This window comes from Necator americanus, chromosome V (genome assembly GCF_031761385.1).
Source record: "Necator americanus strain Aroian chromosome V, whole genome shotgun sequence".
In the NCBI taxonomy this organism is placed as follows: Eukaryota; Metazoa; Nematoda; class Chromadorea; order Rhabditida; family Ancylostomatidae; genus Necator; species Necator americanus.
The window spans coordinates 6,316,698-6,344,439 of record NC_087375.1 but is presented as its reverse complement, the minus strand read 5'-3'; the positions used below and the strand labels follow the sequence as shown (position 1 = coordinate 6,344,439).

The window sequence follows — 27,742 nt, the reverse complement described above, 5'->3', positions numbered from 1 at the left end:
AATTTCGCGATGCGCCGTCCATGTCTTCTTCTGCTTGTCCTACTACTAATATTTATTCTAGTGAATTCATTATCCGCGTTTTCCTGTCCAGAACCGATCGGGCCAAGACCGAAATATTGTCGTAAAGAGTGTAACACAGATGATGATTGTAAGAGACATAAACGTTGTATGTGCGATGGAGAATGTGGTTTGAGTTGTGTGAATCCTGGTGAGATTTTTCTCCTCTTCGATAAAAAAAAAGAAGTTCTTCATTCATTTCAAAAGACGTTTTTAGCATCAACTTGTCATTCATTGTCAGAAATCGCCAACGGATACATTCGTACAGCCGGTGAATTGAGGTATGTTACAGTTTTATTGATTTTCGTCACATTAATTGGGCTTTCATCAATTTCTTTTCTTGTCACGAAATTATCGGAAAAAAGAGAAATATTTGGACATTAATTCTATAATTTCATGGACTCAAGTAACTAGTAATACTTTTAAATGATAGTTGATTCTTCTGTGATTCTCTTCTTCTGTGATAATTGGTTGATGGTCTTCAAATTCCATGAAATGGTCCAAATTTATTCTATTTATTTGTTCTGTCTATTTCACTACTCTTTTATTAGAAAGAAACCTTTTCCTGTAATTTGTTATTGAGTATTGCTATACAGTAGTGGAGATCCATGGGAATTAACAGTGTTCACACGACTTTATGGTTTGTGGAATTAATCCATTCTCAAAAACATGGATTCTCGTCAATGTACCACGTTACTTCTAACAACAAAACTGTCGTATATTATATATATATTGCCACAATTGACAGCTTTAATTTAGTGGATATTGATCGTGAGCAGTACAATTGTAGCGATTAATTAATACACAACTAATACAGTAGAGTCAAAACCATTTAAACTTCGATGGAGATGCGTAAGCGGCTGAGCACGGGGAGACAATTGGGATCGATTTGGGACCATCGCTAGCTTTACTTGGACTGTGGTTATGAGTGGTACTAGCAAAGGTCCCACTTTGATCCCAACCGCTACTCTCTTCCGCACCGCGTCCAGCGTAAGCGCTTACACAGCTGCGCCGAGGTTCAGATGGTTCTGACTCATTGCAAAGGTATTCGATCTTTTTGCACTCAACTGTCTAATGACACATTGGTTTCACCATTAATCAAATCCGCTTGTCCAGGATAGCGTTCACTTTTTTTTTGACACAACTATATCAAAAATGAAACAATTCTTACCAATAACAACGAAATACTGTGCGTTAGCGTATGAGAAAACTACTAAATTGATAACAGGAACAAACTTATGCTTCTGACCATCAATTCTTTGCGTACTTTATATTGTCGGGTCAAAACGACATGAAACACAAATGCAGTTGAAATTGAAATCGAGGTGGGACCATCACGAACTGCAACAATGGGAACAGGATGGAGTGGGGACCCCCGCTGCAGCCGTTCATTGCTGCAGTTCGTGATGGTCCCACCTGGATTCTAACCGCTACGCTCCAGCGCACCGCTTCGAGCTTACGCTAACCGCTTACACAGCTGCACCGTTCTTCGTTGTCGTTTTGACTTTACTACACGTATTCAAGTTTCTCGGTACAATGGGTACCGCTACTCTGAAGCGCTACAATCGAAACCCTGTTTTTTAATAGAAACGTTCCAAAATAACATTAATCACATCAATTTACAGATTTGGTTCAAATGCAGAGTATGCTTGCAACAAAGGATATGTGCTGATTGGTTCATCTCAGAGACGATGTCAAGGAAATCGCGAATGGAGTGGTTCGCAACCAAGCTGTCGACTCCAAAGTAGGTCCCCTATGCCTTACTAGAACTATCATTGATTATTTTATTCTTGTGAAATGAATAAATGGAAGAATGATGTTTAGAGAGTTTAAAACGAATAGAAATGGAACAACCGTCACCGTAAGAGGTTTTTGAGAGTTTTCAGTTTTGATTGGCGAAATCTTGCATCAATAACAGTTAAATGTTGGGTTAGTTTGTTGTTAGGTCAGATAAATGTTGGTCCTGGAGATCCACGAGATAAACGTTGCTTCAGCCTTCATGACGGAAGAAAACGCACTTGGAAAGTGGAATTTACGTAACATTTCCCATGAAACAATGTGCATTTTTAGTAAGATGCGGTCCACCACCGGAGATCCCGTACGCAGTACACGATGGTTCGTCATTTTCTGGTGAATACGACCTGGAAGCCGAAGTAGCCTACTCGTGCGTTCCAGGATATCACAAGTTTTCAGCTAAGGTGTGTAATTCTAAGCGATTCCTTAGCTTCCTTCCTTCTTGTCTTTCGTTTCTTTTTGTATTTCTTGTGAATTGCGTAAGTTTCCTGCATAGCAAGTGATGCCGTTTTGAGAAATTCTATGTACGTAAGTGCAATCGAGCCGAGAACATAGAATGTATTGTGCATCTGCGCAATCAGGTTACCCGGTACAGTTGTCAGATGTTGAATCCACTATAAAATAGTGAAACAGATAGAAATAAAATATAATATGCGCCTCAGCTACTACTCTTCCAGCGATCCTTTCACGAAAAACCATTCTTTTTTTCTCGACTCAACTGTAAAACCCGCTCATATGTTCCTTTCATTTATATTATTTTCCATTTCTATGCTTTATTTAAAACCACAACTGTATTCTGTAGCCAGTAATACCTACCGTAGACCAAGCGCATACATTATTTTTTTAAAATGAGACTAGAGCTAAAAGCACCAGGATCACTGTGAGACTGATGGTGTCGCGTAGCCGAAGCCGTCCGCACAGTACTTTATAAGGCGTCAAGATCTGAGTTTTCTTCTTTCCACACCAGCTGCATCGTAAAGGCGAAACACTGTCTGGTGTAATGGTCCTGTAACCCATCATGGAAAATTGTCGCTCCGTTTTATAATATTGCGGGTCCACAAGGAATGTGATATCAGCCGAGTTTGACTCTCATTGTTGAGTTTCTTAATAAAACCAAAGGTTGCGTAGTCGGGCCAAAATGACGCTCGGCCAAAATGGCTGGAGATCGGTTCAGTCGCGTAAGCGAATGAGTTAGCAGGTGGAATCTGTGGGACAATGACTAACTTCAGTAGGAGTTTAGTGGTTGGGACACAGAGGGGACCGTCGTTGCCACCACTAACCAGGCCGCTCTGAGCACAGCCGCTGCACCGAACTTCAGTTCGTTTTCACTCGACTATATCTGTAAGTACTTCGTTGCTAACTTTCTTAATAATCACTATCTGATATCCATCTTGCCCCTCTTACATTCTGCAAAACTTGTTGCCAAAGAACAAACCGTTTACAAAACTGTGGTCGTAAACGAACTACGCTCATCTGCTGCAACGGAGTGCGCTGAAAAGTTTCTCGCTACTTTATCAAAGTGTTAAAAATGCGGCATCCTGGCCAATACGGTTAACATTATTCCTAGATTCCGAATATTTGCGGCTTTTGCACCTGTCTCAGGCAGAGATGTTAATATTAGGTTCACCATCACCACATAAAGCCTCGGCATTTCCGTAATTGATAGTTTTTGCCAACCATTTGCCTTTCAGGGACTAGCATTGGCGAAATGTTTGCTAAACCGAAAGAATGTCGCGCAATGGTTTGGACCAGATCTTAAGTGCAAAGGTAAATTAATTCTGCAAAATTTATATTTGATTAATTATACAGTTATTTTTTGTGAAAGAGGATTGCGACAGAAAAATAATATTTCATTACTGATCACCTTTTCATCGGCACATGAAAAACCTTCTTTATCAAAAAGTTGAGCGAAAAAGAATGTGGGAAGTTGTGGAATAAAAAGAGTTGTGGAATAGCGTCAGTGTCACATAACATGCATTGTGATATTTAAAGATAAAGCATTGATTGTTTAATGCTTTCATTTTATTCCGCTGCTGAGGAATGATCTGCATGTGTACCTTCTATTTTAAGCTCGGTCCTGTCCAGATCCAGGGAAGCTTGAAAATGGTATACGAGATGGCGATGTATTTGAATATCCGCATACGGTAGTGTTCCACTGCCAGCCGGGTTTCCTCCTTCTTGGCCCTTCATCTCGAAAATGTGAGAGTAATGGAGAATGGTCTGATGAGCCTCCTATTTGCCAAGGTGATTTGAGTAACGAAATTTTGAAGCATTATGTCATATAGTCGACCAGTTCTTTTTCTTAATACAGTCAAACCTTGCTGACAATACATGTAGAGTCAAAACGACATGAAGCACGGTGCATTTGCGTAAGCGGTTGCGTTCGAAGCGGTGCGGTGGAGCACAGCGGTTAGGATGGAGTGGGAACCCCAGCTGCCGCCGTTCACTGCTGCAGTTCACTATGGTCCCACCTCGATTCCAACCGCTATCGCCACACCGCCGCATCGAGCGCAGTCGGTTACGCAACTGCAGTGTGCTTTATGTCGTTTTGGCCCGATTATATTAATGAGAACCTTATCGATACCCTTATAAGTGTCTATAAGAGAACATGCACTGTAGATTTCTTTATCTCGAAAGACAAAGAAATTATTTTAAGCCACCGAATGCCCACGACCACCAGATCCGCTGCATGGAAGAGTTTTGGGCACATCGCTCACTTATCAGTCCACTGTGACTTATTCCTGCAAAGAGGGATATCGACTTGTCGGACAGGTTCAACGAATTTGTCTCGCTGAGGGAATGTGGGCAGGAACTGAACCGAAATGTGAAGATATGTAACTTATTGATTTGAAATTGTGTTTTAAAGATCTTCCATTACAACTGGTAGTGATTTGAATTCTTATGAAAGCAGACGTACTCTAATTTTTATGTTTGAAATCTTTGTGTTATTGGCGATTAGCTCCTTTTTTTACAAATTCGATGTCCAAACCTACCACCACTTAGCAATGGATACATTGAAGGAGGTGATACGTATTATGGAGCAACTGCAACGTTCAGGTGAGTGTTATGGTCCAATATCGTTTACCGTTTTATAGGATCAGCTCTCTTATATCGATGTTTGAAAATGAAATTCCCTTCCTTTGTCATGCATTAAAAATATCTTCTTCATAAAGCTAAACTTGTTTTTGTATCGAATTTAGTTTCTTCCCTTTTATGATCCATTAAATTTGTTCCATTGCGTGAGTGTTGAGCAAATCTAGGGGGTCAATAGGAAAAAACTCCTGATCACACCTTAATTGCGCATTCTGATGCTGTTTTCTTCTACTAGAATTTGTAGATGTCTTGAAACGATGACTCACGAAGGAGCCACCATGGCAAAATGCATGGAATCAGGACTATGGAGCCATCCAATGCCGAGATGTTTAGGTAGTAAGAGTAGTGCCAGAAAACATCTGTAGTCGCTATGCAATGTGTTCTTTCCATTTCATAGGCTCTTGTAAAATACCGCGGATAGAAAACGGCCGGATCAGAGGGAAGGTGCAAAATCAACTAATACCATCAGGTACGCAATTGCACTTTTTTTTTAATCGTAACGCAGTTTCGTAGAAAGTGAATGTACTGGTATAGTGGTATAGGGTCAAGACGACATGAAGCCCAGTGTTCTTGCGTAAGGAGCACCGCTCGAATTCGCGCGGCGGAAATAGTTATTGGAATCGAAGAGGGCCCATAGCCAACTTCGGTGAGGCAAGTGTCTCGCTGGAGAGGCAGATTCTAACCGCTACGCTCCGCCGCACCGCTTCGAGCGCATCCGCTTACGCAACTGCACCGTGCTTCACTTCGTTTTGATCCTACTGTACCTATCATTGTTATTAACAGGTGCAACAGTTGAACTATTATGTGACGACCGACACGAAGCAAACATGCGCACATTAATGCAATGTCATAATGGAACATGGAGCCATATACCAATTTGTTCACCTTGTAGGCAAAGACATTTCGCTCCACTTTTCAAATGGCCACGAAATTCCAAATATTTGCAGTGAATTGCCATGAGTGGCCGCCACGTGTTGCACATGCTAGGGTGCTGTTTTCAAAATCATCACATGGAGCGATCGCCAAATATGAATGCAACGGCGGGTAGGGAGATCATGAACAGAACAGCGTTTCTCTGAAAGTGATAGTTTTTTGAAGGTATTATCCTAATAAGGAGCAACAAACAATAAAATGTCTTTATGGGCGGTGGACAAGAGAGGGGGGACCATTGAAGTGTTTACCAAGTGGGTTCATTCAATGATTTTTTTTTGTTAATTTATCGAATACTTCATCTTTCAGCTTGGTGTCATCATCCGTCTCGCACATACGGTACCCTTGTCGGTGGGCAGATTCTACTTGAAGGTCAGATGGGAGCCTACGAATTTGCAAAATATATACAAAAAGTTGAAGAAGGTCGATCGATAGTTTTCCAGTGCAGCAAAGGGAACTACCTTATAGGTGAGGGTACCTATATGCATGAATTGTGTGAATAATCGATCGTTGTGATAAGCTGGTAATTATTCAAAGATTATATGGATGTATTTCGAGATGTAGAAATACTTGCCGTTAAAAACGAAGTTGCAGAGCTAATACTTCTGATCTACTGCTGTATTCCCCCAGTCTAGAATTGTGAGTCGGTCCATTCCCAAATCTAACCTTTGTTTAACTGTATTAATTCTGGACGCTGCCCTCCACTTCTCGCTTTCTCGTCAAAATTAGTTTGAAAGATTAGCTATTCATCGGCACGAAAACGCTTACATGACGGCAACGGACGTTCTAAATCGCTCACTATTTGAAGCGTTTATGTCCGCTCTATACAACTACAGTACTTATTAGTGAAATTTGACGATTAGCCGAGATGATTTCAGGGTTTTTTTTTTTCAAATTTGCTGGTTTCTTTCTCTTTTCAAATGTTTTTTAACTTTATTAAGTATTCTACTAGAACTATTATTATTGGAATAGTACAATCAATATAGCAGTTAGAAATTGTTCGGACACGTTTTTTTATTCCCAGCATCTGCCAGCTCAGTCGTTCAGAAACCCATGCACCCACTATAACTTTAGAAAATCTTAGCACATTGAAAATTGGCTGGCATATTTGTGATTACTAACTGAAAAAACCTATATGCGAAAAGTTTGCGGAGGTTTTTAAGATGAAGTCATCAAGAATGACGGACGAACGATGAATAAAACATGATTTTCTCCAATCTATCGAAATTTTCTCTGTACGAAAGGTATGGATGTGATTTACGTCTGCTCACAATTTTCCTTTCAGGGCCTCCAAAAGCCTCTTGCGTTAATGGCACCTGGATGCCAAAGGTTCGACCTAAATGCGTGTCACAAACACATCCAATGATCGAGGGACGAATCATGTGGGATAGAAGAAAACGTGAGATAGAAGGTGCCACATTACCTTTGGGCACAAGACTAATTTAACTTCACATAAACTATAATTAGGCGTTGATATGGACATGAGCTGCCCACCAATCCAAAGTAATTCCGAGAAAATAGTTGTTGTGAACAAGGATATGGATATAACGGTAGGTATAATGATTTTATCGCGCAATGTCGACAAATTGTTCGCTTTAGATCATTTGTAGAGAGGGCTTCGAGTTCCCGTCTGAGTTTATGGACGGCCGCTCTGTTTGTGTTAATGGGACATGGGCCCCGACACCACCCGAATGTGTTCCAAGTAATGATGATCGGCTAATCACTTTAAAAATTAATAACAAGTCTTTGTTCAAGTGTTTGAAGTGTGTGTGTTGTTTAGAGTCATGCCGTATACCCGCTCGACTGCATGTATTTTTTCTCAAAAAACGAACTTCACAAATTCTTCAGTCTGGAGACGTTATTGAAGATGGAACATCGGCAACGATGGTCTGTCTGCGTGGATTTCATTTACAAGGTGAATCCCGTTCTTTTCTATTTGTTTCTTCTTTTTTTTTAACTCTCATGAAAGTTTCTTATTGTGTCCAATCATTACTCGTTAAGGCAATGGTGTTCTTGAATGTCATCGTGGAATTGTTACCAGCTCCCTTGGTCACTGTTTTCCACGTACGCTTTTTTCTTGTTGCTACTAAAATGTGTACTGTATGCTTACTATCAGATGTTGTTTTCACTTTAGATGAATGCTTATTGCCGACGCTTACTGTGGGCACAATTTATCCACAATCACGCACATTAGCTGATGGTCAACAAGGTTTACTTGTTTGCTCTTCGAAGAACGTGACGCTCACCTGCAGTCGAGGTGTAATCACACCTAAACCTACCTGCATTGGGAACGGTAAGTTTCTGGTGGTTGACTTTTTCGCTCCTCCTACACTTACTAAGCTCACAGCAATGATTTTTTCTTGAATGTTCTATCTACTTCATCCCCATCCTTTTCTGTTTCTTCATATATCTAAATATCAGGGTAAAGTTTTGTCGTTATCTTCAGCCACAACATTTTGTGTTGCCCCACGAGACACGACACCAGCTCTCATTTACAGCGTTCAGAATGGACAGAAAATTGAACTTGATCGATACCAAAGTGCATACCCCAATGGCACATTTTTTCAGTACAAGGTTTGTTTACTAATCTAGTGTTGATTCATTTTTGTATTTTTGTATTTTCTTGATATCTTTTCTTTCCTGTTATGTATTTGAAGTTACAAATGGTAACCGAAGTTTTCAAATCTGACTAGGGATATTTATTATTTTAACTATTATTATTTATCGTTATTATCATTATTTTATTATTACATATTATATTTGTTATTAGTGGGAACATTTTTTGAAAAAAATAGATGTTTTCTCATCGCATGGTCTTTTTTTCCAAACGTTACTAAATATATTCCCATTTGGTTAGAATGGGAGCTACAGCGCGAATCCTTCCAATGAATGTTTACCTACATATTTGCAGTCTATCCAAGCTAGATAATATATTTTCTTGTCTAAAAAATTCGTTGGAGATAGGGACGGTGGCGAGATATGCAACAATAGCAGCTTTTTTTTGTACTTAGAGGAAGAGTTGGACTATAGAAAGCTCATTTCCCATGAAAGGCAAACCTTTACATAAAGGATAGAATTTCTGGCGTTAATCAATCCACCTGGGATGCGTCCCCTATCTTCATAAACCTTACATAAAAGGTTGGTGAACATAAAGAAGGTTTCCTGCATATTTGTTTTTGCGTGGAACTTTGTGTCTCTCTTTGAAAATATCGTTCCTCGCGAACTAAAGACAGCACCAGTTGCTCGAGAGCACGGACACAGGAGCACCAGAGTACGCTACGTAGTATTATTAATGAAATTAGGCAGCTTGAAACACTGTTAACCAAACGTGAGGTAAAAGGTGCTTCAAGAGTTAATATTATAAAACTTCCTTATAATTATCATATCTTGTTTTCACCTCGATCTTCCTCTTATTTTATGATCATGACTTTATTTGTAGGTAGGAGTGAGCTCCTACTAAAATTCTAGCCATGCATGTTTCGTCTATTAAATGTGAATAGAGGATAGAATACACATTTTTGTGCTTATCACGCAAATGTTTTTGTAAGATTAAAGGCATCACCCCACGAATCTGAGATGGTGCAGATTTCAGGTGGAGTATTCGTATACAGGATAGGAGACTACGGAGAGGGGGGTGATTCCGTCCATTTCTTCCTAATTGCCGTAAAAAAACGGCCCGGAAGATACGACTTCACTCGTTTTGGCGCAGCATTTCGTACAAGAGGTTCGACTGGAGCGCGCCAGTCTTGTATGGCGCCGCATCTTCCGGGATGTTTTTTACGGCAATTAGCAAGAAATGGACGGAATCACCTCCCTCTCCGTAGTCTCACATCCCGTATACGAATACTCCACCTGAAATCTGCGCCACCTCAGATTCGTGGGGTGACGCCTTTAAGTGTTTTTACCATACTTTTAGTGCGTCGAACATCGCGAAGAGGCAAGTGGTATTGAATGTGTCAACGGAGAATGGATCAGTAACCTACTTCCTTGTTGTAAGTCCGACCACTGTTTGATTTGAGGAACTCATTAAAATGAAATGAAAAGCGTAATTTCTCTTAGTGTCCAGCAACGTCACATTGCAAACATGGAAAAGCTCTACTGTGGACAACATGTGCTCCTTACCAGATCTGGACAAAACGATGCGTATTCTGAATATTGAAAATTACGTCCCACAAGAGCACCACAAATTTGCACATGGCACAGTTCTGCATGTGAGTAAAATTTTTAAGGTAAAAGTCACTGCCAAAAAGACCTGTAGCCAGCATTAGCTGAAATTTACAGACCTTTTGTCAAGATCTTAGAAATAACACACAATAGGACGGTGGGTGAGTTTTGCAGCAAATACGGTAGCAGAAATTGTGCTTTATCGCAGTACTGTCAAAACGACATGAAGCACGGTGTAGCTGCGTAAGCGGTGCGGAAGAGCGTGGCAGTTAGGATCAAGGGAGCACCCTCGCTCACACCATTCATCGGTGCAGTTCGTGATGGTCCACGAACCACGAGTCCAACCGCTATCTCCGCCGCGCCGCTTCGAGTGCAGCAGTTTACGCAACTGCACCGGGTTTCATGTCGTTTTGACCCTACTGTACGACTATGTTAAGTCACTCTAAGAATGATTGATTTCTATACTATGCTTAGTTACTGGCAATGTCACTGAGACACTTGCAATTCTCCTCTGGAGCTTGAATTTCCTCCCGATAGATAGATATCCCCTGGAGAAGAAACCCTATTCCCTACGGTTCCCTTCCCTACGGTTAAATCAATAGTTTCCTAGAATTACTTCATTACTGCCTGGGGCATGCTACTAAGAACACTGCATTAGTAAGATATACAGCACCCGCGCAATCATTGTGTAAATGTCATCACTGCGGGAAATAACGACCGTAACCGCCAACTGGCCCTGGCTAAAGTTTTTTTTTTGCTCCTCTATATTAAAGTCTTTAAGGTTTTTTGATCTTACCCTTGTGGGGATCAAAATCAAAACAAATCAAAATCATCAAAATGAATCAAAACGACGAAGCCAGTGGCTTTGATGGAAGTGCTACCATTGCTGACTTGCATCGGTCTGCAAAGCCAGCGATGGCCTCACTTCGATCGAAGTCGCTTACACAAGTGCCTAGAGCTTTATGTCGTTTTGTTCCGACTATGTTTTCATTATTTTCTCAGTGATCTTGTAAGTGTTTAAGTTTGAAGTAAATAAGATAGGATAAGGAGAAGACGCTGCTTTGTGTGCATTCCTTTTTAGCCATAATTACTCCTAGGTGGGATGTGTAATCGGTGGCAGTAGTGATGATCATATGGAACTGAAATGTCGACGTGGGAAATGGAGTAAGAGAAGCAAAATCAGCTGTGACATTCGTAAGATTTAACACTTTTTCAATTTCTCTGTTGATTTTAGTCTTTCGGTCACTTTTTTTCAAACAAAAAAGTACAGAATTCCAACGCAACAGGTGACTCATCCCTTAATTAGATCAATATATGCAATGTCTTTCAACTTCTCCTGTGTTATGTGCATCTATTTCCAGTACTGTTTGCTTTTGTTTGATCCCTCTCTCATTTATTTTACTCAGCGTAATGAGATTACAGGGAAGTATTCATTAAATTAGGCTGTTTCTTATTCTAGATGGACGACCTTGCGAATTTAAGGTGCAGTTGAATTCGCGAACACTCGTTTATCACGTTGAAAAGAAAGAAGTTGTGCTGTTCAACCAATTTTTCTCCGGTACGTTAATCTCTTTAGGTGGAGGACCTGATTATTGACGTCTTTTTTTCAGAAGGTTCACATCTGAACATTCGTTGTGTTAATATCGGCACTGACCGTCTCAAGGGTAACGCCGAATTAGTTTGTCATGATGGGGCGTGGTCACATCCCACACCGTACTGTATTCCACTTGACCCGTTGAATAAAAATAGTAGGATGAGTAATTCATCTGATGCATACGGCAATAGGTCCCTTATTGTTCGAAATTTTAGAAGATTCACCTCCTATATTGATTGACGTGATGAATGGCCCACACGCTTATTCGCCTATTGGTGAGTTGATCGTGGCCCGCAGCGCTACTGTAATCTTTTCGTGTTTAACTCCGAAAAAGGCGTCGAAGTCTAAGTGGGTAAGGATTATCCTTCCCTCACTGAGTTAGTTATTATTTTAATTTTACGCTCTGAGTAAAGTTGTACTCATTTATTAGGAGTTTTCATCAACGTATCGGACATACCCTCAAGCTTGGACAAAAATGCAAGCTCTTGGTGTTGAAGGAGTTGACGCGAATCAGGTTGGTCTATGAATCATCCTTTAGCATGGCACCAACAACATTTCTTTCAACCCGCAGATATTTGTGGAAAGCTATGCTTATCGGATACATATAATTGGGTCAAAGCGACATGAACCACGGTGCAGTTGTGTAAGCGGCTACGCTCGAAGCGTCGCGGTGGCGACAGCGGATCGAGGTGGGACCATCGAGAACCGTAGCGATGGGTGGTGGTAGCAGGAGTTCCGCCACGATGCGTCCTCGAGCGCAGCCGCTCACGCAACTGCACCGTACTTCATTTCGTTTGACCCTACTATAGGTCGAAATCACTACTACTGTGATGAACGTTCGCATTCAGCTTACTGTGGCGATTGCCCAGCCGGAAGATAGCGGCTTATTGCACTGTATCCTTCCTAGCGGTAAACGAAATACGATCCGAATGAAGGTAGAAGGTACTTCACTTCATAGTTCTATACTAATATTTCAGTATTTTATGATGTCAGGGATACCTTTTTTCAGACCGATTCTGCCCTCCTCAGCGCAACTCTTCCCATTTGTCAGTATACCTCACGCGACGGAACCTATTTATTGGTACAGTGGCTCAGTTCTCATGTCCCGTTGGGTACAAACCTCAGGGTCCTACCACGGCAACATGCGAAGACGATGGAACTTGGAGTCATTCACCCCCGAAATGTCATGGTAAGTGTGATACTGAATCTATGTCGTGAATCGTCACTGAGTGGAAGAGCTGTACGTAAAAATTATCCTGATATCTGCGCTACAGCAATACAATGCCCTCCACTCGCTGTGGACAGCCGATCAATGCTTGTTACTGTGTCCTCATACAAGTTCGGTGGGATTGCACAGTTTCAGTGTGCAAAAGGGTTGGTTTCCTTTTATTTTTAGAGTTTCAATGTTGCTACACATAGTTGTTGCAGAATTTGCAGAATTGTCGACATTTTTTAACTTTCAGATTTACTTTAATAGGAGTAGAGCATATTCATTGCCGAAGTGATAGTACTTGGAGTGACAAGATTCCTGTTTGCACAGGTGACTAGATAAATTTTTAAATAAACAATTTAAGCTTTCAATCGCTAGTTCCACTACTTTGCTGAAGTTTAGTTGTGAAATGCGATAAACTGGAACCTCCCAAGAACGCAGTTGTTCTTTCGCCACCAAAAACTCACTATCATCGAGGTGATGTGCTGCTCTTTGGATGTTTGCCGAATCATATCCTTACCGGAGGTGATTTTGTTGTATGTCAATCAAACGGACAGTGGACAGAAATCATCACGAAATGTATGTCTTTTCTTGAGTTTCTCTTCTGATTCATTTCAAATCTGACACTCTGAACACCTTAATAATCTAGGTGACGCCTTTTGCCGTCATCCAGGTGTTCCTGTGCACGGTGCATCAACGTCTCCACCTAAAGACTATTATCTTGTCGGCGAGAAGATTGTCTTCTATTGTCCATCACATGAGTACAAGTTGAATTCGGAAAATGTACTCACATGTATAGGAGCTGGGAAATGGTCTCGAAAGATACCGTTATGTCTGCTGGATCAGAGGAATTAATTATGTTTTGTCACTTTGTGTACATGTGTTACATGTTATAAATAAAATGTTGTTAAGGTTTAAGTTCTTATCATTTCCATATCTAAAAGATAAATGGTGTGGAAATAAATTATACGTTGTCGTTCTGTCAATTTCGTAAAATCAAAACGACGAAACTCAAAGTGACATATATCATATATTAATGATATGTATCATAATATGTATCTCAATGCTGGTTTTCTTTAAGGAAAAATGCCATAAATAGCGTAATAGAGAATCATGATCTCCGTGAACGAATCAAAGGTGGGCAGAATTCGATCTACTCAATATCGATTGTATGTGATGGTTTGCCCAGTGTCGCACACACCTTTCGCATGACGCTATGCTTCACCGCCCACTCTTTCTTCTCTGTTTTCCTTTTGTTCAGTTCCACGTTTTTCACGTTTCATTTTTCCGGAAACTTTCGGAATATTTCGCCTTGAGAAATCCTCTTTTGCAGACCTCTCACGTCTTCTTTGGACTCGCTCATTTTCGTTTATTACTCTGTGTAGTACTCATAGTACAGTGTACAGCGATCGCAACGAGGTAACCAGGGGTCACATTACGTTAATTCGCAGTGACTAATAGGTCCCATATGTCCCCCTTCATTGTTTTGTTTTCTGAGTGTTCATTTCTCCAGCGGGACTGAGATTTTTCCAGAGGTTGTAGTTCGGCAGCCGTGCCTCTATGGAAAATCAATAGTAGCGATCAGGTCCATGATCTTGATCTTGTGTTTTCGTCAGTTCAACTTTTAGCTGCATTGAGATCCTCTAAGCAAATTTCTGATAATGTATGTGAAGCGGGGCAAAGAGAGGGGCAAATTTAAGGGTTTTTATTACGGCTGACGCTCCGCATAGCCATCTTTGGGTATGATTACAAAATCAGAACATGTGTGACGCATCAAAAGGAACGTATCGTATCGATATAGTTGGGTTAAAACGGCATGGAGCTCGAACAGTTGCGCAAGATTCACCAAGGATTCGAGGACAAGTGGTTTAGCATGAGGTTGTGTAGGCAACTGATACGAAGATACGTGAGGAGGTATGGGAAGCTACCGAAAGCTCACGGTGGTGTTAGTAGTAAGAATCTTCCAACTTATAGATTTATCTCCTAAGCATTAGACAACTCGTTACTTGTCATCCACACAACATCAAACGTATCCGATTATTTGGTCAAATTTATGTACAAGAGATATATTCGTGTGATAATTTAGAGGTTCTGCTTGGAATGATCACCACCTCTATTTGTAGCAACCACGGTTACGATGTTATTGTAAGTTGAAACGGGCGGAACCTTTGAAGGTGTCACGATCTTTTTCCATGAGTTTCGTTTATTTTCTTTGTTTTACATCTATGCGAATGAAGATTTATCGCTTTCGCAACAATTAAGCGATACAAAGAGATGAGCACAATACGGTGTGAGCTTAGTCGCTGTAGGGGTCCTCCTCGAGTTCGCAAAGACCTTCATTGCATTTGGAGTCGTCGAATGTAGTGCACTCGTCATCGCGTTGACAGGGTTGGCCCATCTCCCACATCAATTTCTCCTTGGTACCACTGAAAACTTTGAATATTAACAAGCCAAAACTTCTACACTGTTTTATTAATATTAAAATATTACAATTAGAACTGAAGAATGGTAATTTGCGGTCTACTTCTATCAGTATTGCTAAGTTAGTTCTTTTTGTTCTTTTTGGAGATGAAAAGTTAATTTTGTCTTTTCGCTGGTGGATATGTGAACTTACTGTGGATTTTAGTTTTAACAAGTCTTAGTATCCTTATTTCAAAATAAAAACGATAAGATTCATTGCACATATTTTACAAGTTCTTTTATCCTTCTCCTGTGCTTCATCACTCAAATGGCTCTTTTAAAGAACTGGTTGGCGATAAAACGACTCACCACTTATCGTAGAGGCAGGTGACTAAGACATTGCCATTGCATCTCTTGAAGGCGCAACCTACTGTTGTAGTATTCGCATGTACCATCTGTAATTCGTGTCTTACAGAAAACGCATCTTCGCTCTAGCAGAATCCCACAAACTACCCACGTTAGTGAATTGACATAGCGTTCCATCGTAAACGTTGGTGGGCTCCTTCTTGCCGAAGTACGTCACCTGCGATATCCACTGGTCTATCGCAAGATACATGTAAATGTCGTCGCTAAGAGCGGCGGAATCAGACATCCTTAAATAGAAGTTGATCAAGATACGCATGGCGAATAGTAACTCGTCGATAAGATGTCCAGAACGTACTGGATCATGTTGCGAGAAACGTCTACTGGATTCTCTAGGGAGCATTCGGCCATGGATTCTTGAGCTAGGGCTTCGTTGAAGCAATCCCATTGCTGAAGAGAGTTCACGTCATTAAGAGTACCCCCATTCGAAAAGATCTGCGCAGTCCTCTCCACAGATATTTCTCTATTTAAAAAAAAAAACATAGGTGAAATTGGGAATAGCGCTTGGAAATTTCCTGAGAAGTTCCTTATGTCATCCTCTTGCGGCTCACTCTCAGTTTTTTTTCAGTTTCTTTTCGTTGGCTAAAGTAACGCGCTGTCGTAGTCCCATCTTTTCTCTTCTTGTCATCGTCTTCTGCACTTTTTCTCAACTTTTGTTTCAGCTTTTTTCTTTATCATTTCAGCATCTCCAACCTGTATTCCCTTGCTAGATTTAAGCACAAAAATGAAGTATTGTATAAGAATTATTATGGTACGAGCACGCCTACTGTTGATCTATTAAAAAATTTGTCATTTCGAATCAATCAATGAAATCTGTCTATGAAAAACAATATGAATCAGTGCAGCTCATATTTCCCCATTTTTTGAGCCACAAAGTGAAGCCGCAAAGCCACTGGCTTTTTCAGCTGATCTGAGCAATGAGTCAAAACCAGTGGCCAAAGTAGTAACAAGAAGGTTGCGCCTTGAACAACAGTCAAAAAGAGGCACTCACGAGGGCATACATGTTCTTTGCGGGTCCCAAACTCGGGAGTCCGTTCTTGTTTGCTTGTGTACCGTGCGCGATTCGTCTACGAAGATCATTGTGGCCATTAAGGAATATTCTCCTCTGTTCTTCAGTTAGCTGTAAATCTAAGTCCAGCGACGCAGGGCAAAGTTCACCTAAAAGAATTTCTGATATTGACAGTATTCCTCAGAGAACAATTAGTGTTCTGAGATAGTTGAAAAACAACCCCACCTTCGGCAGCAACATATTGCCTGAGTGCGATCTGAATGGTTTTACATGAATTTTCGACTAGAATACAAAACTAAAACAGGATCGCTTACCAGAGCGCAAGTGATTGCAAACAGCATTTTGAGTGATGCTGATGTCGAGTGTTCTCAACAGCTCCTACTTCATATTTATATGAATCTCCTGAAACGGTTAAATTTGATCAGATGTAGGCTTTCGCACTTCACTAAAGATGAATAAATATTGGGGGGTAGATATTGCTTTAATTTCGAAGGGACGTCACATTGAAGGAAATATGGAGATATCACGAGAAACTAATGTCAATTTGTAATTTTCTTGTATAATTTTACCTTTCAAATCATTTTTGGTAGATTAAGTAAATACTCAATAGTTCTCCTTCTAGACAAGAGCTACTGCGGATCTAAAGATCCTGTCGAAGTAATATAAATTATCAAACTATAAAACTGTATTATTTACTTTAAACTGTTGACGTAACTCATTTCAATTGCACTACCAGGTGAAAATACCATTTTTTAAAATGTGGCGTCGAGTCCCACTTTTTTTTCTAAAGAACAATGTGCTTCGTGTCAATCAATCGGCTTCGGATGGGCCAACGCGTTCGAGTGTTTGCAGTCTACAGAATGACTTAGGAGGGCCAGCAACTGTGTTAAAGGCAGTATACCACGAATCTGGGGTGGCACGGATTTCAGGTGGAGTATCCGTATACGGGGTCGTAAATTATGGAGACCGGGGTGGTTCCGCTCCCCTCTCCTTGAATCACTGCAAGCAGTCGGCCCCTGAATGCTGTTTTGTATGATGCCTTCTATTGCAGCGCACCACCCTTGCACGCGTAGCGTCCGTTACTGCCTATCGGGGCAGTCCGAATTGATTTTCGACGAATGGGCGGAGGCGGCGCTAGGGGTGGAGAGTTGCAATAGATGGCGTCGTATAAAACAATATTCTGGAGGCGGCTGTTTGCTGAGATGAGGGGAGAGATAAGCGGGACCACTCCCGTCTCCCGGAACTCAAGGTATCGCCAGACTACAAAACGTCGCTGTGTTTCGCTTCAAACGACTTAGGCTGCCTGCAAAGTTCAGAGCCACGCGTGCGCACAGTGGTCTGGCGGTTTTGGTGGTTATTGAGCGTGCTGTTCTGATTGGTCAATAACCACCAAAATCGCGGAGCCGCCAAACCGCAGACCCGTGCGACTACGAACTCTGCGGGCAGCCTTAACGAAGGCCGTCGACTTATTTGACACGGAAGCGGTCATAGAAGCCATTAACAACCAAGGCGTTCCTACTCCATACGTAAAGGTACTTCCAGAATTGTAAAGTAACTACACGATCGGAATTTTTCATTCAACAAAAATGTCATCATCGGCGTGAAGAGTGGGTCCGACAGAATGACAGAAATATAAAACAACAAAATATACAGATGGTGGGAAGATTGGCGATAGTTGCCGATGTCATTTTGATTCCTACTCCGGACTTAGCAACCTTGAATTCCTACAAGCAGCATGTAAAGAACCTCGATAAAGTGTTGATAAGAATCCTTTAGATGTTCAGACTTGAATCTGTCGGGGTCGAGTGATGTACGATTCTTAATTGACATGATAGTATGTCGGACTTCGAAGGGAAGAACCATCTAAAGTGACATGTCCACCTTTTTTTCAGATGGTGAAGAGGCAAGTGGACACGGCTGTCGAAGAGATCAGCGTAGAAACAATGGATAGTTGTCTCTACTCTTCTCGATGCAACGGTGGCTTCATTTGGGATCCATGTACAGTCATCCTTGTCTAATCTTGATATACCTAATGCTCTTTCCCGCCCCTGCAACTTCAGTGAACATTGCTGTTCTTCTCTTTTTAAGGTCTTTTTTATTGTCTCTTTGCGAAATCTTGCGAACTCTTACGCAAGTGTAGTGCGCTCTATCGGGATGTTTTAACAAATCCTTTTTTTTAATATTCTTGACTTTTCAGCCTAATCGACTGTTCCTATTTGATCAGCTGTGAACTATGCGCTCGTCTCCAATTATCAATCAATATGCATATTTCTTACTTTCACTTTGCTCTATTCTTGGAGGTTATTCTTGACGGATGATTTTGGTAAGTTTTTTCTTTTTCACATGAGATGATTATGGCTGCTTGCAGCATTCTTAGCATTCTAAAGATAATTTTATTCTTTTCCATTTTCTGTTCTCTTTGGTCTCTGTTTTATTTTTGCGCATGGCTGGACGAATGCCGCGCTGGGCTTACCCTGCACTACTTTTTTGGAGCAATAAATAAAGATTTTCGATCCATTATTTTCGATTCTGAGTTCAAATCAAAAGAAACAACCATTTTGCTGACAATGATTCGTAATGAGTGGTAGAGGCTATTAGTTTTCACTTATTCTCTAGGGATCATTCTTCAAGCACGTGTGCACTGTTCCCAACAGCTGAAGCGACGGCAAAATGTGGGAGAAGTGACATAGTTGAAGGCTCCGTAAGGCCGACATGGTCTAGTTTTTGTTGTTTTTTTAGACTTTTGTGGACTGGTAGATTGATTAGTGGACTCTGCCAGTTCCTCCAAACAATTCACAACTCATTAACTCATAACTGAACTTATTTGTTGAAAGAAACGTTACGACGGTGTGGACGTGGGAAATATCGGAAGCACTACGTTTTCTGGATGAATTCACTTCCTAAGAGGTGAAACTGTAGTTATGGAGGCAATGGATGAACGGCATTTACTGGACATCGTAGACAATGTAGAAGAGGGTTCATCAAGGGGAAATAGAATTTATTCAAACAATTACTATTAGTATTTATTCTACATATATGTAAGGATTGGGCGAGTGTTGTGCAGTCGGTAAGAGTCTGCTGTCTGCACGATCAATAGGAGGTTCGAATCCGCTCTAGTGCTCTTCAAGCCTTTCATCCCTCGGGGTCGACAAATTGGTACCACATTTGTCTAGGAGGATAAAACACTGACTTGACACATCGTCTAGCTCCCACATGTGATTGTATGAGCCAGTTACACATTCGTAAACCTCAAGCGATTCTGAATTGAAGTGGAACGTGGTGGCTCAACCCGAGCCGATCGATTAACGCCAGACACTTTATCCTTTTATGCTTTATCCTTTTATGTAAGGATACGTAAGTACAACCATCCTCATATTCTTCATTATCTTCTCAGTGCTCTGAACCCTTACCTATCTATTTAAAAACACCCACAAGTGTGCCATAAAGCAGGAATAAGAAGGAGTAAAGCGCCTAAATTTTATGCAACAAGGTTGGCTCTTCATGGCACGTTGTGTGGTGGTTTTGACAGGTCATTCTCCTGCTACAGAACATGAGATCTTTTCCCAAACTGAAAACGCTACAGTAGATACCAAGGTTGGGTGACCCAGAACGGGGTTGTTTTATATTGTTCTGGAAGATTTTTCGCACCAAGGTAGTATTACGAGATGGAACGCAGTAGAGAAAATTTCTACCGCGCTGCACTGGATTATGGTTGCGACGCCAAAAGTTTCCCTTCACTCACATAACTGGGCTGCGTCGCCCGCGCGGCTGTGATCTCTGTGGGCAGCCTTACACCGTATTGGTTGCTATCGTGTCGTCGAACCTTATTACTTGGGTCTTGATCTCAGACGACACGGGTTGTAGTAGTTTCTTCCACGCATAGTTTATTTATTGTGTGCAATGAACTCAAATTAGTTAGGACCTCATGCATAGAAATGAGATGTTAGCAGGTAAGCTGTGTGCAGTCAAATTTCCGAAATAGAACTGCTTCTCCGATTTACCACGGAGCTTCAACGAGTTTTCTCGTTGTGGTCAGTTCTTCTCGTTTCCTTGTTACTTTTGCTCAGCCTATCCGTGTAAGACCAATGAATAGGTTACTGAGGGATCCAGAGCGGCAAAGGTGGTGCATTCTGACGCACCTCGTGGCCCGAGCTCTGCATTTTCCCACAGAAGCCGTACCATCGTAGGATCAGTTCCATGAAATGCTGCCTTCAAATTAGACTTTTTCGTCCTACGAAAAGGAGCACAAAACTGGGTTTAAAATTTATATTTATTTATATTATTATTGGGTTTAAAACTTATATGCAAGATACAGTAACAGAAAAGAGTCTCCTGATTCCGGATGGAAGCCTGGAAAAGATGGAAGTCTTGAAGGACGGGGTTGCAGGAGTCATATAGACTACCGAAAAGCAAAAGGACTAGGATGACGATCTGTACTTATAACGCCCGTACGCTTGCATCGAATGCGGCCATTGAAGATCTGATGATACAAGCCAGGAAGTTTAAGTACGACGTCGGACTGATCAAGACGAGGTGACACCACCCACCGAACGCCGTGTAGAAGTGTTCTTAGGAACATGCGACAGTAGAGGAGTCAGTGGAGTTGGTGTTCACGTCTACACGAATATGGCAATGAACGTCGACTCTTTTAAACGGTTTATAACCCAAATCGGACGTTTACGGTTGAGAAGATGTGGTTCAACGCCAGCTTTGACAAATTTCGTCGCTCACGCTCCAACATCAAGCTACGAAGAGGAAGAAGTCGAAGTTTTCTATATGGATCTGGAGAAGTTCTACAGAGAAGATCATACCTTCTATAAAGTCATAATAGGTGACGTCAACGTCAAAAGTGGCACCGGAAGAACGCCTGAAGAACTTCATATCGGAATCCATGACTTTCAATGGATTGAGTATGGAGAGAGGCTTTCCGACTTTATTATGACGACTATGACAATCCATGGGAGCTAGCAATTCTAGAAGCCCTCCTCTCCACGCTGGACGTGGGAGTCACCCGATGAAGGGCCTCATAATGAAATTGACCACATCATCGTCAGTAAAAGGTTTTGCTTGACGGATATCGCTGTTGTACCAAAGTTTAATACGGGATCGGATCATTGCCTTCTTCGAGGAAGATACTCTTTAACACGGAAAGGAGAAAAATTCAAGAAATATACAAAGCGAACTCTATCACCGACTGGGAGCTCTCCGCTTCCTTTGTCGGCTTTTGGGAAGATACTGTCATCGACAACATCGACGACGAATCTGAACGGCTTGTATAAGATCTTTAATGCTGTACGAAAAAAGCAGAGTTTCAAACCAACAAGAGACGCCTGTCTCCGCAAACTCTAGAGCTGATACGTCAGCTTGAAGCTGCACGAGCTGCAGGAAACGAAGAAGACACGTCCGAGCTCGCAAAGCTTTCCGGAGAGGCGATAAAAGAAAGCCTCAAAGAGAGAAGAGCAGAAATGTTGGCTGAAGTTGGAGACACGGAAAAGAATGTTCGCTACTCTCGTTGGAACTTCGCCAATCGTAATACAATAATGACTGCTCTTCGAACTCCAGGTGGAACAACTACAGCGTCAAGAAGGGGGATGAAAAAGATCATTCACGACTTTTACTGAGATCTCTTTGACAGGCACGTCCATTTTCCCTCACTTGGCGCGTCCCCAGGTGGCGGATGGGGGCTAACCGCGGACCAAAAGCGACCTTGTGCTTGCCCAGAGACGCAGGTGGATTCAGGGGGGGACTCCCTGCTTCTGCTGGCCAAGGACTGACTCGTAAAATCATTGTATCCCGCCACGTCGGTCCGGCCAAAAGCCTGCAATCAATTGACTGGGAGGTGCAAGGGAGGCGGTTTGGAGTCGCCTCCAACAAATAAGCTCCACATGTCCACTCTGGGAGAACGGAAGATTCCCCAAAAACTCCATGGGACTAGAGGCTTGCAACCTGCCCGTGGGTTTTAAATTTCATGCAAAAAACAGTAATAGAAAAGAGTCTCCTGACTCCGGTAGAAAGCCTGGTACGGTAGCGCCAGGTAGGACGGGGTTGCAGGAGTCATGTAGGCTACCGAAACGGAAAAGGACTAGGATGACGATCTGTACTTATAACGCACGCACGCTTGCATCGGAAGCGGCCATCGAAGATCTGATGGTGCAAGCCAAAGATAGATCAAGTACGACGTCATCGGACTAACCGAGACGAGCCGACGTCACCAAATCTCTCAACGCTGTATTTGAAACTGGAGAAGAACTGTTCTTAGGAACATGCGACAGTAGAGGTGTTGGTGGAGTTGGCGTCCTCGTCAACACGAGTATGGCACAGAACATCGACTCTTTCGAACAACTCACGACCCGAATCGGACGTCTGCGGATGAGAAGATGTGGTCCCACACCGGCTTTGACTATCTTCGTCGCTTACGCTCCAACATCAAGCTACGAAGAAGAAGAAGTCGAAGCTTTCTATATGGACCTGGAGAAGTTTTACCGAGAAGATCATGCCTTTTACAAGGTCATAATTGGCGACTTCAATGCCAAAGTTGGCCCAAGAAGAACGCCGGAGGAACTTCACATCGGGACCCACGGCCTACAATGGAATGACCAGGGGGAGAGGCTTTCCGAGTTCATCATGACGACTAAGACCATCCATGGGAACTCGCAATTCCAGAAGCCCTCCTCTCTACGCTGGACGTGGGAGTCACCCGGTGGAGGGTACCGTAATGAGATAGACCACATCATCGTCAATAAAAGGTTCTGCCTGACGGATGTCGCTGTTGTACCAAAGTTCTATACGGGATCGGACCATCGCCTCCTCCGAGGAAGATTTTCTTTCACGCGGAGAGCAGAGAAAGCCGCCAAGTTCAGCAAGAGAAATCCCAGAACTACCATCAACTGGGATCTCTTCGCTACGTTAGCCGGCTTTTGGGAAGATTCCGCAATGGACAACATCGACGAGGAATACGACCGGCTTGTCAAACACCTTCATGACTGCGCGAAGAAGGCTGAGAGTATTAAAACAACCAAGAGACGCCTGTCTCTTGAAACTCTTGAGCTGATACGCCAGCGTGGAGCAGCACGAGCCGCAGGGAACCAAGAGCTCACGTCCGAGCTCGCAAGGCTTTGCAGAGAGGCGATAAAGAAAGACCTTAAAGAGAGAAGAGCAGAAGTGCTGGCTGAAGCAGCAGAGGCGGGAAAAAGCATCCGCTATGCCCGCCGAGACTTCGCCAGTCGCAAGACAAGGATGACAGCTCTCCGGAAACCGAAGGGAACAACCATTGCATCGAGAAGGGGAATGGAGAAAATCATCTACGACTTCTACTCTGATCTCTTCGACAGCCGTGCCCACTTGCCTCCTCACCATCTGAGGGAAGATGGACATGTCATTCCAGCGGTTCTCCCGTCCGAAATACGACATGCTATCATGTCGGTGAGAAATCGTACAGCAGCCGGTCCCGACAGAATAAAACCAGAACACCTGAAGAACCTTCCGCCAGTACTCATCAACACCCTGGCGAGGATCTTCACACGTTACCTGTCGGAATGCAAGGTCCCTAAACAGTGGAAGACCAGCAAGACCGTGTTGCTGTATAAAAAGGGAGATCCACATGACATCGGCAACTATCGCCCAATCTGCTTACTGTCCGTCATCTACAAGCTCTTCACAAGAGTGATCCTTAATAGGATTGAAAAGGTCTTGGATGAAGGACAACCATGCGAGCAAGCAGGGTTTCGAAAAGGATTCAGCACGATCGACCATATTCACACTGTTTCGAGACTCATCGAGGTATCACGAGAGTACAAGATGCCGCTCTGTCTCACTTTCATCGACTTGAAGAAGGCCTTTGACTCAGTTGAGACGGAAGCGGTCGTGGAAGCCTTGGACAACCAAGGCGTTCCCACTCAGTACATAAAGGTGCTTCGAGAGTTGTACAGTAACTTCACGACCGGAATCTCGCCATTCTACAAGAATATCATCATTGACGTGAAGAGGGGGGTTCGACAGGGTGATACAATCTCACCCAAAATATTCACAGCCACCCTCGAGAACGCAATGCGAAAGTTGGAATGGGACGACATGGGAGTGAAGATCGATGGTCGGCAGCTACACCATTTGCGCTTTGCTGATGACATCGTACTGATAACACCTAGCATCAGCCAAGCGGAACGAATGCTGACCGAATTCGCCGAAACATGTGGATGCATCGGTCTTGAGCTGAATCTTCAAAAGACGATGTTCATGCGGAACGGATGGATCTCGGATGCCCCATTCACGCTCAACGGAACGAACATATCCGAATGCACCAGCTACGTCTATCTGGGTCGGGAATTGAACATGATGAACGACCTGGCCCCCCGAGCTGGGCAGGAGGAGACGAGCGGCTTGGGGAGCGTACAAGAGCATCGAGGACGTAGTGAAGAAGACCAAGAACACCCGGCTCCGTGCTCACCTCTTCAACACCACCGTACTTCCTGCTTTGACCTATGCCTCAGAAACCTGGGCACTTCGCAAGCAGGAAGAAAACGCGGTGAGCGTCATTGAACGCGCAATTGAGAGAGTGATGCTAGGAGTATCCCGTTTCAAGCAAGTGAGAGACGGGATTCGAAGTTCTCTCCTACGTCAGCGATCGAAGATCAGAGACGCCGCCGCGTTTGCCAAGGAAAGTAAAATAAGGTGGGCCGGACACGTGATGCGCTTTAACGACAACCGTTGGACCAGAGCCGTGAGCGACTGGGTTCCCCGCGATAGTAAGCGCACTACAGGAAGACCGCCGACCCGATGGTCAGATTTCTTCACGAAGTCCTTGAAAGAAAAATATGATGCTCTTCGTGTCCCACGCGAAAGGAGGAACCACTGGGCTACTCTGGCACGCGATCGGGACAAATGGAAGAATTACTGGCGCCCGCTCGACCAGTTCGAAGATCAACGGGAGTCAAGGTGATCAAGGTGATCAGGTGCCTCTTCACAACGTGAGGGAAGATGGACATGTCATTCCAGAGGTCCTCCCTTTCGAAGTCCAAAATGCCATCATGCCGGTGAAGAACTCGGTGAAGACTACTTCACCCAAGCCTGGACATCTGAAGTACCTCCTAATCATCACACTGGCGAGGCTCTTCACTTGTTATCCGTCGGAATTCAATGGTCCTAGACAATGGAAAACCACCAAGACCGTGTTGTTGTATAGAAGGGAGACTCACGAGACACTGGCAACTATCGCCCAATCTGCTTACTGTCTTTCATCTACAAGTTCTTCACAAGAGTGATCCTACACGGGATAGAAATAACATTAGATGAAGGACAGCCATGTGAGCAAGAAGGACCACATACACACCGTTTCAAAAGTTACAGAATTCTCGCGAGAGTACAAGCCGCTGTGTTTCACTTTCATCGATTCGAAGAAACCCTTCGACACAGTTGAGACCGAAGAAGTCATGGAGGCCTTGGACAACCAAGGCGTCCCTACTCAGTATATAAAGGTACTTCGAGAGTTGTACAGTAACTTCACGAATTTCGCCATTCTACAAGAACATCATCATTGACGTGAAGAGGGGGGTCCGACAGGGTGATACAATTTCACCCAAAATATTCACAGCCACCCTCGAGAACGCAATGCGAAAGTTGGAATGGGACGACATGGGAGTGAAGGTTGATGGTCCGCAGCTACACCATTTGCGCTTTGCTGATGACATCGTACTGGTAACACCTAGTATCAGCCAAGCGGAACGAATGCTGACCGAATTCGACGAAACATGTGGATGCATCGGTCTTCAGCTGAATCTACAAAAGACGATGTTCATGCGGAACGGATGGGTCTCGGATGCCCCATTCACGCTCAACGGAACGAACATATCCGAATGCACCAGCTACGTTTATCTGGGTCGGGAACTGAACATGATGAACGACCTGACCCCCGAGCTGGGCAAGAGGAGACGAGCGGCTTGGAGAGCGTACAAGGGCATCGAGAATGTAGTGAAGAAGACCAGGAACACCCGGCTCCGTGCTCACCTCTTCAACACCACCGTACTTCCTGCTTTGACCTATGCTTCGGAAACCTGGGCATTTCGCAAGCAGGAAGAAAACGCGGTGAGCGTCATTGAACGCGCAATTGAGAGAGTGATGCTAGGAGTATCCCGTTTCACGCAAGTGAGGGACGGGATTCGAAGTTCTCTCCTACGTCAGCGATCGAAGATTAGAGACGCCGCCGCGTTTGCCAAGGAAAGTAAAATAAGGTGGGCCGGACACGTGATGCGCTTTGATGACAACCGTTGGACCAGAGCCGTGAGCGACTGGGTTACCCGCGATATTAAGCGCACTACAGGAAGACCGCCGACCCGACGGTCAGATTTCTTCACGAAGTCCTTGAAAGAAAAATATGATGCTCTTCGTGTCCCACGCGAAAGGAGGAACCACTGGGCTACTCTGGCACGCGATCGGGACAAATGGAAGAATTACCTCGACCACTTCGAAGATCAACGGGAGTCAAGGTGATCAAGGCTACTAGCAACGTTTCATATGTAGCAAAGCTTCATATTTGTTTTTTTTTTCCAACAAAAAAGAAGAAAAGCCACAATACGCTCATTAAGCAAATTAGGAGAGAAATGTTAGGGTGTTCGGAAAGTATCTGCCGAAAATTTCGCAGTAGCGCAGATTTTTTTTGAGAAGTTCTGAAATTTTCTGTTTTAAATGTATTATATAAGGACACTACCGCTTGTATACACGTAACATATCTTGCTCCCTCTTCCTTGCCTATTTCATCCTATAATGGCTGAACATTCCACCCATATTCGACACGTACTCCTTTACGAGTTCGAATCTGGCCACCCCGCTGCTGAAGCCCATCGAAACTTAAGTCAAGTATTCGGCACTAAAGCCCCTCTGAGCGGTCTGTGCGCGCCTGGTTCCAGCGCTTCAAAGCCGGAAACAAGAAACTCGAAGATGAGCCTCGCTCAGGTCGACCGATTGCAACATCATTCGACGAACTGAAGAATCTGGCGGAGCAGCATCCATATGAAGGTTTACGGTATTTTGCTGTCAGTCTTACTGTTACTGTTAGTCTTAGGTACTCGGTATACAA

The 27,742-nt window shown here is 43.1% G+C and overlaps 9 protein-coding genes across 12 annotated transcripts; 8 read left to right on the top strand and 1 right to left on the bottom strand.

Annotated features, from left to right (window-relative positions):
- Nucleotides 1–9: 9 nt before the first annotated feature.
- RB195_013079 (uncharacterized protein) lies at nt 10–13,697 on the top strand (the record flags this gene model as incomplete). 2 transcript variants are annotated; one of them, XM_064202737.1, is made up of 34 exons in its annotated part: nt 169–208; nt 275–338; nt 1,683–1,801; nt 2,128–2,255; nt 3,543–3,618; nt 3,922–4,095; nt 4,508–4,685; nt 4,855–4,908; nt 5,189–5,277; nt 5,342–5,413; nt 5,728–5,832; nt 5,892–5,988; nt 6,043–6,128; nt 6,184–6,342; nt 7,160–7,285; nt 7,342–7,424; nt 7,474–7,576; nt 7,655–7,789; nt 7,876–7,938; nt 8,009–8,167; nt 8,321–8,448; nt 9,791–9,866; nt 9,934–10,085; nt 11,136–11,232; nt 11,498–11,596; nt 11,649–11,786; nt 11,848–11,984; nt 12,063–12,146; nt 12,481–12,574; nt 12,642–12,821; nt 12,907–13,006; nt 13,096–13,172; nt 13,245–13,421; nt 13,492–13,697. In XM_064202737.1, the coding sequence occupies 34 exons, from the start codon at nt 169–171 to the stop codon at nt 13,695–13,697; spliced, it is 3,855 nt and encodes a 1,284-aa protein (XP_064058618.1). The 2 variants fall into 2 exon arrangements, with proteins under 2 accessions (XP_064058617.1, XP_064058618.1); XM_064202736.1 differs by lacking the exons at nt 4,855–4,908; nt 5,342–5,413 and having other exon boundaries at nt 10–208; nt 3,937–4,095.
- A 1,441-nt stretch (nt 13,698–15,138) lies between these two features.
- Nucleotides 15,139–17,015, bottom strand: RB195_013078 (uncharacterized protein; the record flags this gene model as incomplete). Its single annotated transcript, XM_064202735.1, has 7 exons — nt 15,139–15,268; nt 15,612–15,697; nt 15,760–15,895; nt 15,964–16,055; nt 16,657–16,823; nt 16,900–16,930; nt 16,989–17,015. 7 exons carry the CDS (start codon nt 17,013–17,015, stop codon nt 15,139–15,141), a joined length of 669 nt encoding a protein of 222 aa, XP_064058616.1.
- A 2,580-nt stretch (nt 17,016–19,595) lies between these two features.
- RB195_013076 (uncharacterized protein) lies at nt 19,596–22,295 on the top strand (the record flags this gene model as incomplete). The annotated part of the gene is made up of 4 exons (XM_064202733.1): nt 19,596–19,650; nt 21,182–21,584; nt 21,652–21,734; nt 22,024–22,295. The coding sequence occupies 4 exons, from the start codon at nt 19,596–19,598 to the stop codon at nt 22,293–22,295; spliced, it is 813 nt and encodes a 270-aa protein (XP_064058614.1).
- RB195_013077 (uncharacterized protein) lies at nt 21,301–21,642 on the top strand (the record flags this gene model as incomplete). Its single annotated transcript, XM_064202734.1, has 1 exon — nt 21,301–21,642. The coding sequence occupies one exon, from the start codon at nt 21,301–21,303 to the stop codon at nt 21,640–21,642; it is 342 nt and encodes a 113-aa protein (XP_064058615.1).
- Nucleotides 22,296–22,761: 466 nt separating the features above from the next.
- Nucleotides 22,762–25,209, top strand: RB195_013075 (uncharacterized protein; the record flags this gene model as incomplete). The annotated part of the gene is made up of 2 exons (XM_064202732.1): nt 22,762–22,846; nt 22,934–25,209. The coding sequence occupies 2 exons, from the start codon at nt 22,762–22,764 to the stop codon at nt 25,207–25,209; spliced, it is 2,361 nt and encodes a 786-aa protein (XP_064058612.1).
- Nucleotides 22,987–25,209, top strand: RB195_013074 (uncharacterized protein; the record flags this gene model as incomplete). The annotated part of the gene is made up of 1 exon (XM_064202731.1): nt 22,987–25,209. The coding sequence occupies one exon, from the start codon at nt 22,987–22,989 to the stop codon at nt 25,207–25,209; it is 2,223 nt and encodes a 740-aa protein (XP_064058613.1).
- Nucleotides 25,210–25,228: 19 nt separating this feature from the next.
- On the top strand, nt 25,229–25,931 carry RB195_013073 (uncharacterized protein; the record flags this gene model as incomplete). Of its 2 annotated transcripts, XM_064202730.1 has the most annotated exons (2): nt 25,229–25,605; nt 25,666–25,816. In XM_064202730.1, 2 exons carry the CDS (start codon nt 25,229–25,231, stop codon nt 25,814–25,816), a joined length of 528 nt encoding a protein of 175 aa, XP_064058611.1. The 2 variants fall into 2 exon arrangements, with proteins under 2 accessions (XP_064058611.1, XP_064058610.1); XM_064202729.1 differs by having other exon boundaries at nt 25,485–25,931.
- A 27-nt stretch (nt 25,932–25,958) lies between these two features.
- Nucleotides 25,959–27,031, top strand: RB195_013072 (uncharacterized protein; the record flags this gene model as incomplete). 2 transcript variants are annotated; one of them, XM_064202727.1, is made up of 3 exons in its annotated part: nt 25,959–26,144; nt 26,215–26,897; nt 26,977–27,031. In XM_064202727.1, 3 exons carry the CDS (start codon nt 25,959–25,961, stop codon nt 27,029–27,031), a joined length of 924 nt encoding a protein of 307 aa, XP_064058608.1. The 2 variants fall into 2 exon arrangements, with proteins under 2 accessions (XP_064058608.1, XP_064058609.1); XM_064202728.1 differs by lacking the exons at nt 26,215–26,897; nt 26,977–27,031 and having other exon boundaries at nt 25,959–26,207.
- RB195_013071 (uncharacterized protein) lies at nt 26,278–27,156 on the top strand (the record flags this gene model as incomplete). The annotated part of the gene is made up of 1 exon (XM_064202726.1): nt 26,278–27,156. The coding sequence occupies one exon, from the start codon at nt 26,278–26,280 to the stop codon at nt 27,154–27,156; it is 879 nt and encodes a 292-aa protein (XP_064058607.1).
- Between the last annotated feature and the right edge of the window lie 586 nt (nt 27,157–27,742).